Raw genomic sequence first — 18,555 nt, forward strand, 5'->3', positions numbered from 1 at the left:
TGACGCCACCATGTCTGGAGTTATGTGGTGCCACCTTACATGTAAGGCAAAGATAGATGCACTGACCAGGTTTCGTTTGAATGAACCTCATACATATGTGGCTCACCTCGTCTTCTTCTGTGGCAGGTACTGTGTCTGTCTTAACCTCAGGACACTTCAGTATAACCTCTTCTTCTGTAGTATCAGAATACCCATGATGCATGTGCCTCTCTACATTGTCACTAATGCTGCAGGCAGCCATATGCAACTGCTGCTTTTCCAATACTCCTTCAGTCAGATCTGTAGGCTGCACCTTAATCCTTAAAATCTTTTCCTCTCATGGACCTAATCATATAACATCACTTGGGCTCTCTTTCTTCTCCATCTGCTGCTCAACTTTGTCTTATGTTTCCCATAGTTGCAGCACCCTTTTCTTCTGATGTCTTTTCGTTCCTCCCTCTGGAGGTTTCTCTCCTCTCTCTGGTTCTATGTGTATCCCTACTGATGCCTTAGTTCTTGCTACTCATTCCTCTTGGCTACCTAACATCTAACCCATGGGACAATTTTTCTCTCTTCACGGGCCTCTTCCAGTCCGCAAGATTCGACAGTTTTGCTCCTATTCTGTCAGTAACTGCAATGGTTGACCCTTGATCTGTAACTTCTCCGTTGCATAATGTATGATTATTTTTTGCTTCTGGCAGAAGTGTCTGCCTAAAGTTCCTTCACTTGGAACATCTTAACTCCTCACCTACTATACGGAACTTGTGCTCCACACACACGCATCAACATCTGTTCTCAATATTAACAACACAGCTCCGCATGTCTCTATTACTTCTTTAGTGATTTCTCTTAGTTTTATTCTGTCTTTGGTGTCAGTGCCCATCGTACTATCCATTGTTGACTCCTTTATGATGCTAACAGGGGTAGCACGACCTACTATAAAACTTGTGATTTCCATACCACCTCGTGTGCACCTTTTGTTTATGAAATCATTCTTTCCATTGCAGTCTACTGAGTATAACTTCATAACATTGGTTGACTGCATACTCATGCCGTCCATTTGTTTTCCCATCTTCTGAATCTTAGTATTTGCTGACCCTTCCTTAGCATTCCACTGTCAGGTTATATATCCTGCTTCTCTGCAAACATGTTTTATGGGTCCCACTTTATCACACGGCCTTGCAAGTACTTGTAGGTTGCATCGGTGGCACACAGTCAACCACATACTTTCCATGACCCGTTATGATCCCTGCATGATGTTTCACCTGTCTTCTATGAGCAGTGACGGATGATTTGGCTGCATGGTATCTGTTTTTCTGACACGACTTTCTATAGCATAGTTCCTTGCATGATTACCTCCTTTCTTACATCTGAAACAATAGTCTCTCAAGTGACCAGATTCACTGAGTCTATCTATACAAGAGGCAATTGAAACTTCTTCTGTTAACGCTAAATCCACCACTTGCGCTAACATTAAATCCTCTCCTCTCACTCTCACAGCTGCTTTAATCCTCTCATCTTTGATTCCTTGTGTGAATACTGCTCTCGCTAACTTCCCAATTAGAGCTTCACTCCCATGAACGTCTGATTCCCTCATTACTCCCCCCCCACCCCTTCCCCCCGGCAGCTTCTTGAAATTGGTGCTGTCCACTTGACTTGCCCATTCAGTCATATTTTCAGTCCTAATCTGTCTACTCAAGAATAGTAAACACGTGTGGTAATCGAAATTCCATTTCTACTCCAATAGAATTCACTTCACATCTGCCCAGGTTGTGGTCAAACCACGTACGAGTAACTCGCTCTGTGCGGCTCCCCCAATCCTAGTTTTTACAAATTTTAGCAGTACACTATGAATATGATGTGGAGTAAGTTCAAATGCTAAGTCACAGTTGTCTATGAATTCCATAAGATCATATTTATTTCCATCAAATCTTTTGGAATTAACTTGAATGCATCAGATAAAGTTATTTGTTGGGTGGGGAACTCTCTACTTTCCAGATTCATATTAGCTGTTTCTTCGTCTTTCCTCGTAGACATGGACTTTGTTTTTGTGCCACGGTATGTTTCCTCACCTTCCTTGTTGATCAGGCGAATGATGCTGTGTTGGCCTCTTGAAGGTGAATGTTGGAATGCACATGTTGCTGATTCAGGTGTCATCGGCCCTGACCTCGGCTGGTGTAATTGCTTGCAACAGCGTCTTCAGTGTTTACTGGCGGTGGGCTGTTCGCAGTGGTCTCATAATTCTGTGGTTTGGGGCAGCTGATGGACTGAAGATTGTCTTGTTCTTCCTTCCTTCTCACTTCTTACTGCTGTACACTAAAGGGACCCCCTCTGCTCATATTACGGTACCCGATCTACCTTGGAAGCTCAGACTGATTTGTCTCAAGACAAAGGCTTGCTGGTTCACCTAAGAGAAAATCCTATCTTTTGTACTCAAAGGCACCTTACTTCTTAGATTAGTTACTCAGCCAGAATTCGAAGCCTGGACCCACATCTGACACAAGTCTATATGCAGTAACCTGACAGGGGCTGCAACATACTTGTTATTCCCTCAGTCAAATAGGAAGCGATGTGAGATTTTTCTTTAGCATGCGAGTGGCTTTCGTGCATGGGAATAAATTGGTGACAGAGTCTAGCTGAGTTTTATCAGGTCTCTGTGGATGGAGTGACTACAGAGAGGCTCGGCCATCAGGCCAGGGAGGAAGAAAAGAAGAAACAAGCCTCTGGGTTGGTACTTTATTATTCTTCCTGAGATTACATGAATGTGGTGAAGAGCACAGTCTTTGGGTTATAATTTCAATGAGTGTAGAATATTAATAGAGTGGAGAATATAAATAAGGCTTACCTGTGATACTCAAATTACAACAAATAGCCTGCTTGGCCTATCACTTTGCCGCAAATTATGAAAAGGAGCCAACTTCTTATTGCTCAAATTGAACCCTCAGTTTCCGTTACATATCTTGACAGTCAGTCATAGGTACAAGTAAGCCATGATGGACTGACTACCCACAGTCCAGAGGTACAAACAGGCAAGAATGCAAGTCCCTCTTAGTGTGCAAGCTTAATTGAATAGATTCTTTCACTCACATAATTTTCTGCTGTCAACTGACAATCACCCAAGGCTTTTCTGCTGGCAGGAACTCTCAAACTGTTGAACTATACCACACTCGTCAACTGGTGGCCACTTTATACTGTGTTGGGACTGTTTGCTTACAGATGGTACGTGATCGCGTCACATTTTTACCCACAATTCTCAGTCATCCAGCTTCGAATCAGCAGTTTCTTAATGCTCATGTTGATCTGGCAAAAGTGTCAAGCACTGTACATCTCCATCTAGATTTCCAGGCGCTACTTGTTAAAATTCTTACCAAGATGACTTATTATCTTTTTCTGTTGGCAATCCCTTCATGAGTCAGTAATTGCAAATTCTTTCCAGATTTGCAGAATCACTTTGTGAAAGAGCGTAGATAATGCCTTAGGTTAAGAACTTGTTGTAGTCTAAGATAGTCAGATGCAGGGTCCGCCAATAAAGCTTTCCAGGCATGTATAGGCTTCTCATAAAGTAAACAAGAGTTTTCATTCAACCATTTTCTGAAATTTTGTATTGCCAAACCAGAGAGGTGTAAGTACACCTCATCACTCATCCTTATATTATTTACTTTAGCATAATTTTCTTTTAGAAATCTGAGCATTTACTCATAGGATTGGATTTAGAGACATCACACTCTGAAGGTTTTATGTGCGGAAACTAAGGTCTTCTCCCACCAATATGCCACATACTCCACAAAAGTATATTGTGTGGTTGATCAGTGAGGACTTCTGACCATCACGTGTTGAATGTCTGTGATGTTTTCAAGAGTCTGAACAGTTCTTACACTGCTTCCTCATGTTTTAAATGGTACTGTGTTGTATCTTTCTTGGTCCTGTTGACTAAAAAAGGTATGAGATGTTGGTATACAGGCAACAGCGGCTTCTATGCACATGTATTTGAAATTACAAATAATAAACTTCATACATTTAAATATTCTTCAGTGGAGTAAATACAGTGATACTCTAAATATGACATTAAAGATTTTCCCAAGGTTTTGATCTCAGTATCCACTTTTATGTTTTTGGGAATTTTGCTATTAAATTTTAACTCCCATGTGAAGAGTACAGTTTTGGTTGATCTAGTTTGTTTTAGGTTGTATATCCATGTTCAGGTCACATCATCTGATGTAACAGGCTGTTTATGTGGCATTTTAAACTTATGTCAAAAGGTGGATTACATTTTCACTTCTCAGCATTTTGATAGCACACTTTCACCATATAGCCATGTTGTTCATTTGACCAACAATCCATTGCAACTAAACAGTAGGCCATGCAGATACTGGGGGACCAGTAACTTTTATATCCATTGTCTCCCTACTGTACTGCAATGCCACCCAAAATCATTTCATTTCACTGGTGGACCCTGTACAATCAAAGCTTTGTGCCTATCTTAACCATTACTGTATTCAGTAAGGTTTTCAATATGTTTTCTCTGTCTTGTTTCTGAGTTATTTTCTTGTTGAAACGCATTCTAAAGAGGTTCATTTTGGTCCATGCTGTATTCTTGTGTTTGAAATGTTTTCAGGATAAATGTCTTTTGTCTCTTTTAGTTTTCAGTGTGAATTATATATAGCAGATTTTATCATTGTATAAGTGATTCATTTTTCTTCCTTTTGAGCAGCCCAACCACTCATTCCCCATTAATTATCTCTCCCAAATTCTTCAACTGATTCCTTTAAGAGATTGAAGGTATGAAGCTGGAATAAAGTGGCTTTATTTTCATCTGTAATATTTTGAGCTTGATTCAAATGAAAACCTTAAGAGTTCCATAACATTTCAAAAAGTTGTGTGATGGAGTTAGTAGGTGGCAGTAGGTTCCTTGAGATTCAGAAAGTGACTGACAGGTGGCAGGGTGATGCTACAATGCAGAAACAGCCGCAACATGATGCCCACCCCACTGTCAACCCGCAATGCGATTGAACAGCAATCTGTGATGCGTTTTTTGTGTAGTGAAGGTGACAAACTAGCTGAAATTCATTGTAGAATGACAGTGCAGTATGGTGATTCATGTTTGTCATTTCATTAAGTGTACGAGTGGTGTAGGAAGTTTAAAAGTGATGTAACTACTGTGTAGGATGTCCCAAGACCATGGCAGGCTTACTGCGTATTGATGGAGGAGAATATTGCATTAGTGGAGGAGCTTGCAAATAAGAACAGACACGTAACTCAGCCCTAACTTTGAAGGTTAGTATTGCTTCAGTGCAGAATGTTGTTCACAGTGTACTAAACTTCAGTAAGATGTGTGCAAGATGGGCACTACATCAGTTGACTGCTGAATTTGAAAGACAGTTGTGTCGATGCTTGTGAAGAACTTATGCATTGTATGCATGTCGAAGGTGATACATTTCTGGGAAATATTGTTACAGACAATGAGACTTGGGTTGACAATCACCAATCAGAAATGAAAAAGTCTTCGCTCGTAGTGACTTTCATCTGTTCAGTGCACTCAGACAATCAATGGGAGGCAGGCATTTCAGAAGTGATGAAGAGGTGAAAACCATGCTGCTTCGTTGGCTGCACACACATCCAAAAGAATTCTTTCATGATGACATATATGCAGCTCCAAAGCGGTGCATTCAGCATCAGGGAGACTTCATCAAAAAATGACGTGTTTTTTACTCATTGTGACAGTTAAAAATACTGTAGCACTTTTAAGGTTTTGGTGGAATACCCTCATAATTTTGGGATATACTAACCCCCACCTTCCAACCCCTTTGTTAGGCCAACATTAAACCTTTCAGAGATTCATATTCTAGTTTTAGATTGTAACGGTACTCTTGCAGAAATAATATTCCAATTTCAGAAAGAAATTTATCTTTAAGGATAATGACCAAAATGAGACATTAAAAAAGTCGCCTTGTTACTGGGTAGGTAATACAGCCACAAATAAAAACTAACATCATACTAAAGTTGAAATAATGTTATTCTTTTACTCTCTTTGGAAGTTCAGGTTCCAGAAAGCCACAGACGTGAACAAGAACTAAAATCTTAATATAATAGAAATAATGTTGTTCTGTTTCTCTCTGTGGAAGTTCAAGTTCCAGAAAGATAAGAAACTGACAATACATAAACAGTAACACAGTATGAGATTAAACTATCATGCGTCATTAACATGGGGGATGAAAGTTCATTCCACTAACCTTGTAACCTGTCATCGACTTTTGTTTCTTTCACCGATAGATTGATTTAGTACAAATTCGACAGATATCAAGCCCTCATTATTGAAACACATAATTAATAATTCATGTTTAATTATGAACAGCATCATAGCCACCACTTAATATTATGTATATTATAATTAAATTTTAATGTTTATTGTTAAATCTTGCACATTTAAGTCTCAGCAGGCATGGTTAGCTTTCTCTTTGCTTGATAAGTGATATGTGAAAAAGAAAACAAAGCAGTCAAGTGTATTTTTGAAAAAGCTCCAAGCAAATAGAATAGAGTACACACGGTATATTCAGTTTTATCACAAAGAAGAGATATTTAGTTTTATGACAAAGAAGAAGAAGAAGAAGGAAAGAAAGAGAGAAAGAAAGAAATGTCATGTTAAATTGTACCTGTGTGTTTATTCCAATTCATTATCTGTATTATGGTGTCACTTCTTGGAAAGCAATGGGACTCTACCACATGAAATAAGTACTACAGATTATGTGCAGATATATAATATCTTTGAATTAAAATCTTTAGATTTGTAAACATAATACCACCGCCAGAGGGAAGTGAAACTCAGTCAGAACCACAGGCCAGAAGAGATGCTATGTACAAGAAGAAAGTTGAAAGTAACAATGGACTGTAGTAACTGAGATTCAAATTTAACTTTTAGTAACTGACAAAAGAAAATTTATAATTTCATGATGACAATTGGAACTTTAATGAAGGAACAGCATGCCAGTAGAAATAGAGAAATACACTACAGGCTGTGGAAGAAGGAGACCCTGATGGTCAGAATTGAGAAGTTGTGAATAGAAAAGAATAGGACATCTAGGCATGGAGAGAAATAGAATGGAAAGGAGGAATGGTAGGTTAAATATGAGAGTCAGTTCCCGTGTCAATGGAAAGGCGGTAAAGGTGCTCCATGTGATGAAATAAATTATCATACAGGATACATTCAATAACAGTATGTTGAATGTTGTCAGACAACCTGCAGTTTCAAATGCTGACCAAAATTTGATCAGCTCTGTCAATGTGTGTGGTGTTACTGTTTATCCTCCCTTATTTGTTCAGTTTTACCATTGTTGATGCTGGAGTGTGTGATAATATTAGGCTAGGAGAAGTTATATAGGATAGACAATGTTATCGAGATGTTCTAATGTGTAAGAAACAGTGGATTAGGAAAGCATGATCATGATATTACGGAACATGATAACTATTTTGTGAAATTTGGTAAATTCTGGAAGTTTGCTACAAAATGGCTCTGAGCACTATGGGACTTAACTTCTGAGGTCATCACTCCTCTAGCACTTAGAACTACTTAAACTTAACTACCCTAAGGACATCACACACATCCATGCCCGAGGCAGGATTTGAACCTGCGACTGTAGCGGTCGCGCAGTTCCAGACTGTAGCGCCTAGAACCGCTCGGCCACCCCGGCCGGAGAAGTTTGCTACAAGATGGGTCTTTACTGAAACCAAAAATATTCACACGTAACTGTCTGATGAAAGAGTTTTGCTCATTCTTTTCTGGGATGCAAATGGAGTAATTTTGGAGTATTATAAGTATTACATGGATAGGGGAGTGACAGTAATCAGTACTTTTTATCCAGACAGGCTAATTAGACATCCTAGTTTCTGAGCTAAACTTAAAAGCTGTAGTAGCTTTGATGTCATTAACAAATTTTAATTCTGTGTATTATTTGTGTTATTTGCTAACAAGGTCATTTAGTTTGGCTTTGGAATTGGGCACAGGGTTGTGAGAGCAGATTTTCTTTGTGATGCTAACTAGCAATTGACAAAAACCCTCTCCTTCACACTTCTCTACATCATCAGGAACCACAGTTTCAGGGACCTTGTCTGCTGGAAAACAATAACTTCAAAATGATCAAAAGGAATGCTATGAGTTACACATATTGGCAGCTTTTTTTTAACACTTGGTAAAAATGTGCTTCTTTTGCATCCTACATAGTATTGGAAAAGTGGAGTCAAAATTTATTTTCTCAGAATATATTTACACAGAGACACAACAGACTGAGATGGATGATAAAGTGAGTGATACTCTGTGTAAAATATTTTGGAATTGTAATCTGGTAACAGTAGCTCTGTAGGTATGATCAGAAATATAAATAATATCATGAATGATTAAAAAATTCCTGACAGTGATGAATGTTAGTACAACAAAAATAGATATATAACAATATTATGAAAAGGAAAGTTGCAACTTACCATATAGCAGAGCTGCTGAGTCACACATAGACACAACAAAAAGACTCTTACAATTAAAGCTTTCAGCCATTAAGGCCTTCATCAACAATAATCGACAGACACACATACACACACCCACTCACTCAAGCAAACACAACTCACACACATGATTGCAGTCTCAGACAACTGAAACTTGGTGGTTCTCAGTTGTGTATGGGAGTTGCGTTTGTGTGTGTGTGTGTGTGTGTGTGTGTGTGCTCTATTGTGGATTAAGGCCTTAATGGCCGAAAGCTTTAGTTGTGAGTGTATTGTTGTTGTGCCTATCTGCGACTCAGCTTCTCTGTCTCCGCTATATGGTGAGTAGCAACTTTCCTTTTCATAATATTGTTACATTCCATCCTGGATTTTTGATTATTTTAAAAATAGATATATCTTGTAGTAACCAGTAGGTATAGATGCAAATGAAAGATGACAGAGCTTAGTAACACAAATACATATTGCAAAATCAAGACCATTACACTAATTACCTTTATTTGTCCTTTGAAGTCCTTTACAAATTGTTATTTCTCTACCTGTAGGAACTGCTGTTCTCTTACTAGGAACAAACCACTTGCAAACAATACAAGATCAGTGCTCTAGAGCAGCAGTTCGCAACCTAGGGTAATTACCCCTTAAGGGGTAATTTTCTGAGGGTAAAAACAAGTGACGAAAGTAAATTATTTTTAAAAGATCATTACTATCATCAATATTTAGTAAGCCTGTAATGCTGACTACTACATTTGTTACCAATAAAAACATTTTTTTCAAGTACAACACAATCTCAATATTTCAGTTCTCAGAATTACAAGTGTCTCATAAATCCGAGCCTCATAATAATAATTATAATAATAAAAACTAGTGTATGGCATGTCAAACCTTGATCCATTTCCCCCTGCCACTGGTGGCACAACACCTGTTCAGTGAGACCACACATACGCTTCTCCCGATCTTTAATTGTTTACATAAGCACAACTTTTGTTGTAAGTGGTGTTTTAGGTTTTTTATTGTTGGTAAGGTACAGTGTTGTGCTTTGTGTTGACTATTTTGCTTGTATGCCCAAAAATGACTGCTGCAACAAAAAAAAAAAAAAAAGGCAAATTTGTGTCTTTGAATGTAGAAGCACTGAAATAAACTAACAAATAAGAAACAATAAAAAAAATTGCTCTTGAATACGATGTTGACAAAATTACTCAGGGTAACTGGCCAAGTAACTGACTTAAATTGGAACAGTTTCCTTCAACAAAATGCTCTGAAGATTCTCTCAACTGAAAAATGATAAAGACATTGGGGATTGAAAAAAAAAAAAAAGAAAAACTTTGTTTTATTTCTTTTCCCAAATAAATTTTGAAAGTGTGGTTTTTGATAGTTTGAGGTGGTCCTGGTCCAGTTCACCTCAAATTATCAAAACTGTACTGTGCTAGCATTAACACATGACAATGTGGTGGAGGTTACAGCTTGTGAAAGTAATGTATGAACATCATCTTCCACATATATGTGACTGCACACGGGCTAGTTGTATCAGTAAGGTTTGGAACCACTACTCTAAAGAAAGAAGTGTTTGTAGTGTGGTGTGAAAGTTTCATTACATATGCTATGCTTGCAATACCCTCATAATTTTATTAGACAATTCAGTGTAGTCATTAGTAAGGTTCTTGTATGAAGGAACTTTCATAGGCAGTAAAATTTATTCATTTCTGGTTTCCATAAAGCTTAAAAAATTTTACTGAATTGGATATCAGACCTACATCTTTGACCTCATTTGTTAGTAAACAAAACAACAACATTTTGGGAGTAAAATAACATATTTTGTATGTTTATACTACAAGCTCATTAGAAACTACTTATTGTGTGGCAGCAGCCTGGTAAGACAAGTACAAGAGCTGACACATTACTGTCAAAGCCATTGATTACATTAGTAGAGGTTAAAAAAAAAACCACTTGCTATTAATGTTTTAAAGTGAATAGCAATGACGATGGTGCAAGAAAACCGAGTAGTATAATAAAACAGTCCCATGGACAATGGACTTGGATCTACTACAATAACTGAGAGTTAATTTGTTCTATATGTGACTTTGTATTAATGTTTGAAGTGAATGACAGTGGTGCCTGAGGATCAAGTAATATAATAAAATAGCTTTATGTCCAAATAAACCTAGGGACAATTAACTTTAACCTGCCACAATACCTGAGAGTGTGCAATGTTTACGTGGTAGAGTAATTATGGTGTACGCATACGTGGAGAAAGTGTTTGCTCAGCAATCGCCGACATAGTGTAACTGAGGCCGAATAAGTGGAACCAGCCCACATTCCCTGAGGCAGATGGAAAACCACCTTAAAAACCATCCACAGACTTGCCAGCTCACTGGACCTTGACACTAATCTGCCGGGCGGTTTCTTGCCGGGGACCGGCACGTCTTCCCGCCCAGAAAGCAGTGCGTTAGACTGCATAGCTCACCAGACGGGCAGTTGGCCATGAAAACAACATAATGTCAAGTAGTAAGGTGCACCACTTTGGCAATTTTGAGAAAATTGCAAAAGAAGTTTTACGTGCCTATTATGTGGTTTATGTATATGTGCTAAGGTGCCGGACGATAGAGCTCATGGTGGTCAACTTTGTGAGATGAATGAATATGAGGTGACAGTTCGACTCGTACTCAAACTTAGTTATTAGTTTTGTAACACTGTTCATTATTTAATTTATATGCCATTTGAGAGGTAATATAATGAAAAAAAAAACCATGTGCATTTGCATGAAGTTTCAGTTTATGAGTTCCATGTCTGTATGAGAAACGTGTGACATCGAGAGTATGTCTAATGAGTAGTTGTACATTACTTTTGTGGTCTGGCACATTGTGAATTACTATATTACTGATTGTGAATAACGTCATTCACATCATTATTTATTGAGGTACGAATTAGGGTTTCCAAGCCTGTCCCTCATCTGTGAAAATTTAATTACAAATAGTAAATAGTCAAATAACATATGAAATTCACTAGAGTGTCATGAAAATGCATGTGGCTGTCTTTTCATTACATTACCTTTCAGATGTCATATAAATTACATAATGTGACAAGTGACGAAGAAATATAGATCAAAAATTAAGTGTTAGTGGGACTCAAACTGTTGATTCATCCATGCCCCTCTTGCAAAGCATGAATGCTAACCATTTGACCACAAAGACTTCTTATGTCTAGCAGCTTTGCACAGATACATCGACCAAGTGATAGATGCGTAAAACTTCTCTTGCGATTTTCTTGGAATTGTCAGAGTAGTGCACTCCACTACTTGAAAATTATATTGTTTTTGTGATCTACTAAAGGTGTACAAAGTTTGAAGTAAATCTGTGATCCCAACATCATGGTATCTCCTTGTTTGTTCAGATACCAATGCTGAAGTGCCATTTGTGCCTTGATAAAAGATACAAGTAAAAATAGAGTTGCCATAGCTTCCTACACTCTGCTGTTACAAAATTATTCACAGTGAATTACTTTGAAGAGAGTATCATATATAGTCTACTGTGTGTAGACAGTGTTTTGAGCTACCTCTCTCTGCAATGTTAATCCTTAATTTGTATGATAGAGAATACATGTATAATTTTAATTGGAAGTTGAATGAGTTGTGGGTGGATTGTATTGCAGAGAGTAAACCATTTCCATTACTTTCATGGCAGAAGAAGAAAGGTATGAAAACGTAGATACACTCACAATTGAGACATGATTGCATTCTGCAAATACAGCAAGAACACTTTAAATTTTTGCTGCATTTGATTAGAGAGAGAAAAAGAGGATGTAATGATGAAAAACAGGTGCACCATTATGAAGGTATAAGACATGGAGTAAATTCACAGTTTTGAAGTGTCCCAATATTCGTACTGTATATTAGTTGTGGCCCTGCTTCCTTCCAAATTCAGGAAGTAATGCATCTTACAGATACAGCATCAGTTACATGACCCACCATAAAGGACAGAAGAATGCTTGTCTGCTGCATGCATAATTCTGTACGACAGGAACCAATCTAGATTAAGCATTCCAAATCAAAATTACAATTAATCAGTTTCTCCAAGTTCTTGTAGACATGTTGATATTGAAATCTGCCCTCTGTGTTATTTGAATGTCCTGTTAACAGTCAGTTGGTTTGCTCAAATTGTTGAGTTGTGATCATTCCAATAATATTAATACACAGTTTCCATGTGTCCCATTGAGAATGATCGAGCCTCTGTGTGTAAAACACATCTGTTGTTTTCTATGATCTGGGATACAAGATGTATAATTGCTTTGTAGATAACCTGGGCTCAAAATCATTTTGTGTACCTTTTTCAATACCAAGCTTACAACAGTTAGTTGCAGATTAATTATATTATCACTGCTACAAAGGATTATCCTACATCTCACTACCTGTGAATTCACTTTATGCTCCAAATTCCCTCCCTCTTCCCATTGTATACACCAAGGTTTTCTACAACTATCATTTACAATTCTTCTTCCTTTTTTTTTTTTACTATTTTTGAGAAGTAATTTCTTGTTCTGTGCATTCAGTGTTTTATCTTTCCATTATTCTTGTATTGTCAGCAGACCAACACGTACTTCGAGGACCTGTGATGGGAAAGTGGGAACTAGCAATAGTAATTGCAGGCCCAATTGTAATATTCTGTTTTCTATCAGTAATGGCCTACTGTTTCTGGAATCACCAGAAGCGGAGACTGCATCAACTTAGGTATCATCCAGATGATTCAATTGAAGCTCCTGATCATCCTATTCTGGGAGGTGTATCGTTGAGAGATATGATTGAGATGACCACTAGTGGTTCTGGTTCAGGTATGTACCCTGACACAAGTTGTTTTAAATACAGTATATGCATAAAAGCTGTATTCACATTATATAATGTATCTCATGTGATTTATTGTTTAAGATTAATATTGTTTTCGTTGATTCAATGATAGTAATGAACATTGCATGATTATTATGCCATATTAGGCAGTCTAATACCAACAAATGCATAAATTTCTTTCTGATGAGTAGTTCTGTTTATTCCTTGGCAGTGCTCCTCAGAGAACTCATCATAGGAAATATTTAGTGGCATTTATTAGTTGAATAAGTCTACTGCAAGCTTTCTGAAGCTTACTTGGATCATTAAACATAATGTTTCCATTATCATTTATTGAGTCTCTGCATGATTTGATTGTTGCTAAATATCGCAAAATATTCTGCCAATTTGGCACTTGCTGAATTGTTAATTTGCACCTAGTTGTATCCTCACAACACTCCAAACATCATACAGTAATTTTAATTTTTTTATTATATGTTCTTCAAAATTATATGTGCATTTTGTGTGTACATTCACTTAATGTATGCACATCACGTGTATGTCCATTAAATTTTCAGACAGTATGGCAACTTTTCAAAAATGCTAGCTATTTATGTCTGCGTTTAACAAGATATTAAATACGAAATGTGAATGTTCATTAGATGATGAATTCATTATAACTTTTTTCCTCATTGATTGTCATTTTGTGTCCTTTTTTTCACAGGTCTGCCTCTTCTTGTCCAACGCAGTATAGCAAGACAGATTCAGCTGGTTGAAATTATCGGTAAAGGACGCTTTGGAGAGGTGTGGAGGGGTCGATGGCGGGGAGAAAATGTTGCAGTAAAAATTTTTTCATCTCGGGAGGAAAGGTCATGGTTTCGGGAAGCAGAAATTTATCAGACAGTTATGCTGAGACACGACAATATTTTGGGTTTCATAGCAGCAGACAATAAAGGTACCAAAAACTGTTTAGTTTACAAGTAGCTGCAGTAGTAGTAGCCACCTCTAGCTATATTACATTGTTATTCCAATTTACTCGCAAAACTCATCATCTCCTTCATTCCATTTGAATCCCATAACATTCATACTTGGTGACATTTGAAACAATGAGAGAGAAAAAGAACAGCAGCAACAGTCCAGTACAAAAATGGGACATTTACTCAGTATACATAATGTCTGCATATTTACTTTGTTTGATAAAGGCATTCTTATTGGGAAGACAAAAGTCTCTAGTATTTTCAAATATTCTTCACACTGTATAGAACTGAAATTAAGTAATCTTTAACTTCTAAGTGTACTTGTATTTTATATGCTTTTGCTTCCATGTGGTAGTTTGTTGTGCAGAATGAATCCAGTATTTGTGGGATCCTTTTCAGTTAATTTAAGCCATTTGGTTGTAAGATAGTAATGGCAGATGTTTTCTGTATAAGGGGAATCATAAAGTTCCAGTTATCACCTAGCAAAAATAAAGTTAGTTAATCTTCTTCATCAAGGTTTTGATGGAGACCATCGAGTAGTTGTGGCAAATGTGAGGACAGATAAAATGTAAGAAATAAAGTCATAAAGGGAGAAGAAAATAAAAATGGGGAAACTAACGGCTAGGGAGGTACAAGAAAAGTTCAGAGAGTTACTCAAGCTTAAAATCCCAAAGACTGAATGTCAAAGTAGGAAGAGGGATGGAATAAGCTCAAAGAGGCATTTGCAAGCTCTGCAGAGAACACGCATGCCGGAATGTCTAGAAGGACAAAGGATAAGGAGACACCATGGTGGAATTAACAGACAAAGTAAGCAATAAAAGAAAAGGATGAAGCACAGCCTGGATGGAATACAGATAAAAGGAAGAAAGAAAAAGGAAATACCAGGAAAGTAAAAAGAAGTATAAGAAAGTGTAGTGAAAGAAAAGAGGAAAAGCTGAGAGAAATGCATGTGTGAGGTGGGAAAGCATGTTACAGGTGTTAAAAGGATGCTGTATGGAATTACAAGGAGTAAGAGGAAGGAAAGCACTTAAACAAAGCTGGTGAAAGGGGAAATGAAGAGCTAATAATGCAGCCAGAGGAGATAAACAAAAGATGGAAAGACTACTTTGACAAACTACTGGATGTTGAAAGGAGGGGCCTGGAAGAAGAGAATAAACTAGCACTGAGAAGAATGAAAACAGGAAAGGCATCTGGGATAGATGAAATGACTGTGGAGGTATGGGGATGATAAGAGCTGCTGGACCTACTGGGCTACAGTGGTTATGTAGACTGCTATGATGCATATGGAGTCAGAAACATGTGCCTAGGAAAGGGAATAATAATTCCAGTGTTCAAACAGATGACAAGAAAGTATACAAATATCAAGGAATCACACTCATATCACAAGTAGCAAAAGTAGTTGAGAGGGTACTGGAGATAAGAATGAGGGAAAAAGTGGAAGGTCAGTTAGAAGAGGAGCAGTACAGCTTTTGACACAGTAGATCAACTGTGGACCCAATCTTAAGTATGAGACAGTTGGTGGAAAGGCCTTGGGAATATGGAAAAGCTCTGGCAATCATATTTCTTGATTTAGTGTAGGGTTACAATAGTGTTGCCAGAGAAAAGGTATGGGAAATCTTAGAGAGAAATGGAGGCAGAAAACAAACAGTAGAATTATTTCAAACAGTGTATGACAAAAGCTTCATTTGTGTCCAGACTCAAGTTGGAAGAACTGATTGATTTAAAAAATGTTGTGTGGTTGAGACAAAGAAGTGTGGTGTCGCCAATATTATCTATAATGGCAACGGCTGAAATTGTTAAAGAGATGAAAGAAGTTCATCGAGGTAGGGAGATGAAGTTATTGTTATTTTCCAAAGGTATTGTGGTGTGGGGAACCATCAGTAATGAGGCCCAAGAGCAAATAGACATCTGAAATGCAAAAATCGCGAGACGTGGAATGAAATGTAGAGTGGATAACAGAAAGATTGTGGTGGTAACCGGAGGAGACAGCGAAGGCAAGGGACAAATTTACATTAAAGGACAGGATACTGAAATTGTGGATAACTTAAAATATGGAGGAAGTGTGATAATGGGAAACACAAGAATAGAGGCATGGGAGGGGCTTCATTTGGGGAAGAGAGGTGCCACTAAAGTGTGAGAAAGTGCTGTACAAGACTTACTTCAAACCCATACTGACATACACATCAGAGACCTGGACAAAGACAAGAAGAGAGGAGATTGGTTGGTTGTTTTGGGGAAGGAGACCAGACAGCGTGGTCATCGGTCTCATCGGATTAGGGAAGGATGGGGAAGGAAGTCGGCCGTGCCCTTTCAGAGGAACCATCCCGGCATTTGCCTGGAGTGATTTAGGGAAATCACGGAAAACCTAAATCAGGATGGCCGGACGCGGGATTGAACCGTCGTCCTTCCGAATGCGAGTCCAGTGTCTAACCACTGCGCCACCTCGCTCGGTGGGAAGAGAGGAGAGTGGAAACCAAATCAGTGAAATGCAATTCCTGAGAAGTATGTTAGGGAAAGCAAGGAGAGACAGAGTGAGAAATGGAGATGTTAGGAGCAAAATTGGAGCAGAAAAGCTGAATGAGAGAATTTAGAGGAACAGGTTAAGACAGTTTGGACATGTAAAGAGAATGGAAGAGTACCAAAATGAATGATAGAAGCCAAGTTTGAGAGCAAAAGGGAGACCTAGAGAAACATGGATTGACTCAATAAAAACAAGTTTAAGGGGCTCCGGAACGCCCTATACTTACAATGTTAAAATAACGCTTATAAATTACATCTTTCCTCACAAAGTATTTGAGGTAGGAAGTTGAACTTTTTACAGATTATTTATTGGAATATGGGCTACAACTTAACACAGGGATTTTACAAAATTTTAGTTCAGTTATTAAAGATGATTTTTTTTTTCAATTGTAATGAAAATTCACAACATTTTTTTTGCAATTTTTTATTTATATATTCAAAAATATACAGTTTTTTGGAAAAAGGCTGTGTTAAATTATGCAGAAGGTACTGTGTAACATTTACTGAAAGTTTGAAACAAATATGTTTGGAAGATCCTTAGAAAACATGTAATTAGTATGAGAAAATAAAAGTTTTGGGAATCGAGCGACAAAGATTGGATTAACTCTTTAGTGCATTCCAGGTCCATAGGATGGATTATCTTCATCCTCTGCAAACTCCTCCTCCAGCTTCCTCTTTTTCCTCCTCCTGTTTACTCTTGCTTGTATTTCTAGACTCTTTACAGCCCTGTCTGCAGCCCGAAGGCGTTCCTTGTCTAAAACAAGCATCGCTCGTACCATGTTAGAACCTATCTTCATTCCCATATTTCTAAATACCTTGCACCTTACAATGTTGCCATCATTGAAAGTCGCAACAGCATCATACACACCAAAGTGAAGTGTTTCTATTCCAACAAATACAGTCTTGGGGATTCTCGACCATATAACACTATTTACACTTTCATTGGGGTTTTGAGTTTTTCCGTGAATACACTTTTTCAACAGTTCAGGTGCTGCTAAGTCTCTGAAAATAGGTTTTATCACCTCCATTATTGCATGAGGCAGACTATGCTTATGAGTGTACACTTCACCAGTTAGCAATCCTTTGTTATACACTCCTGGAAATTGAAATAAGAACACCGTGAATTCATTGTCCCAGGAAGCGGAAACTTTATTGACACATTCCTGGGGTCAGATACATCACATGATCACACTGACAGAACCACAGGCACATAGACACAGGCAACAGAGCATGCACAATGTCGGCACTAGTACAGTGTATATCCACCTTTCGCAGCAATGCAGGCTGCTATTCTCCCATGGAGACGATCGTAGAGATGCTGGATGTAGTCCTGTGGAACGGCTTGCCATGCCATTTCCACCTGGCACCTCAGTTGGACCAGCGTTCGTGCTGGACGTGCAAACCGCGTGAGACGACGCTTCATCCAGTCCCAAACATGCTCAATGGGGGACAGATCCGGAGATCTTGCTGGCCAGGGTAGTTGACTTACACCTTCTAGAGCACGTTGGGTGGCACGGGATACATGCGGACGTGCATTGTCCTGTTGGAACAGCAAGTTCCCTTGCCGGTCTAGGAATGGTAGAACGATGGGTTCGATGACGGTTTGGATGTACCGTGCACTATTCAGTGTCCCCTCGACGATCACCAGTGGTGTACGGCCAGTGTAGGAGATCGCTCCCCACACCATGATGCCGGGTGTTGGCCCTGTGTGCCTCGGTCGTATGCAGTCCTGATTGTGGCGCTCACCTGCACGGCGCCAAACATGCATACGACCATCATTGGCAC

At 38.4% G+C, this 18,555-nt stretch overlaps 1 protein-coding gene across 5 annotated transcripts in view; it reads left to right on the top strand.

Annotated features, from left to right (window-relative positions):
- The window catches only part of LOC124613994 (TGF-beta receptor type-1), a 177,616-nt gene that overhangs the window by 98,568 nt on the left and 60,493 nt on the right, over window positions 1-18,555 (top strand). For 3 of the 5 annotated variants that reach the window (XM_047142792.1, XM_047142788.1, XM_047142790.1), the window contains 2 exons: window positions 13,039-13,284; window positions 13,998-14,228. In XM_047142792.1, coding sequence (XP_046998748.1) covers window positions 13,039-13,284; window positions 13,998-14,228 — 477 coding nt within the window. The remainder of the gene's footprint in view (window positions 1-13,038; window positions 13,285-13,997; window positions 14,229-18,555) is intronic. The other 2 variants (XM_047142789.1, XM_047142791.1) reach the window with 1 other exon arrangement.

This window comes from Schistocerca americana, chromosome 4 (genome assembly GCF_021461395.2).
Source record: "Schistocerca americana isolate TAMUIC-IGC-003095 chromosome 4, iqSchAmer2.1, whole genome shotgun sequence".
Classification (NCBI taxonomy): domain Eukaryota; kingdom Metazoa; phylum Arthropoda; class Insecta; order Orthoptera; family Acrididae; genus Schistocerca; species Schistocerca americana.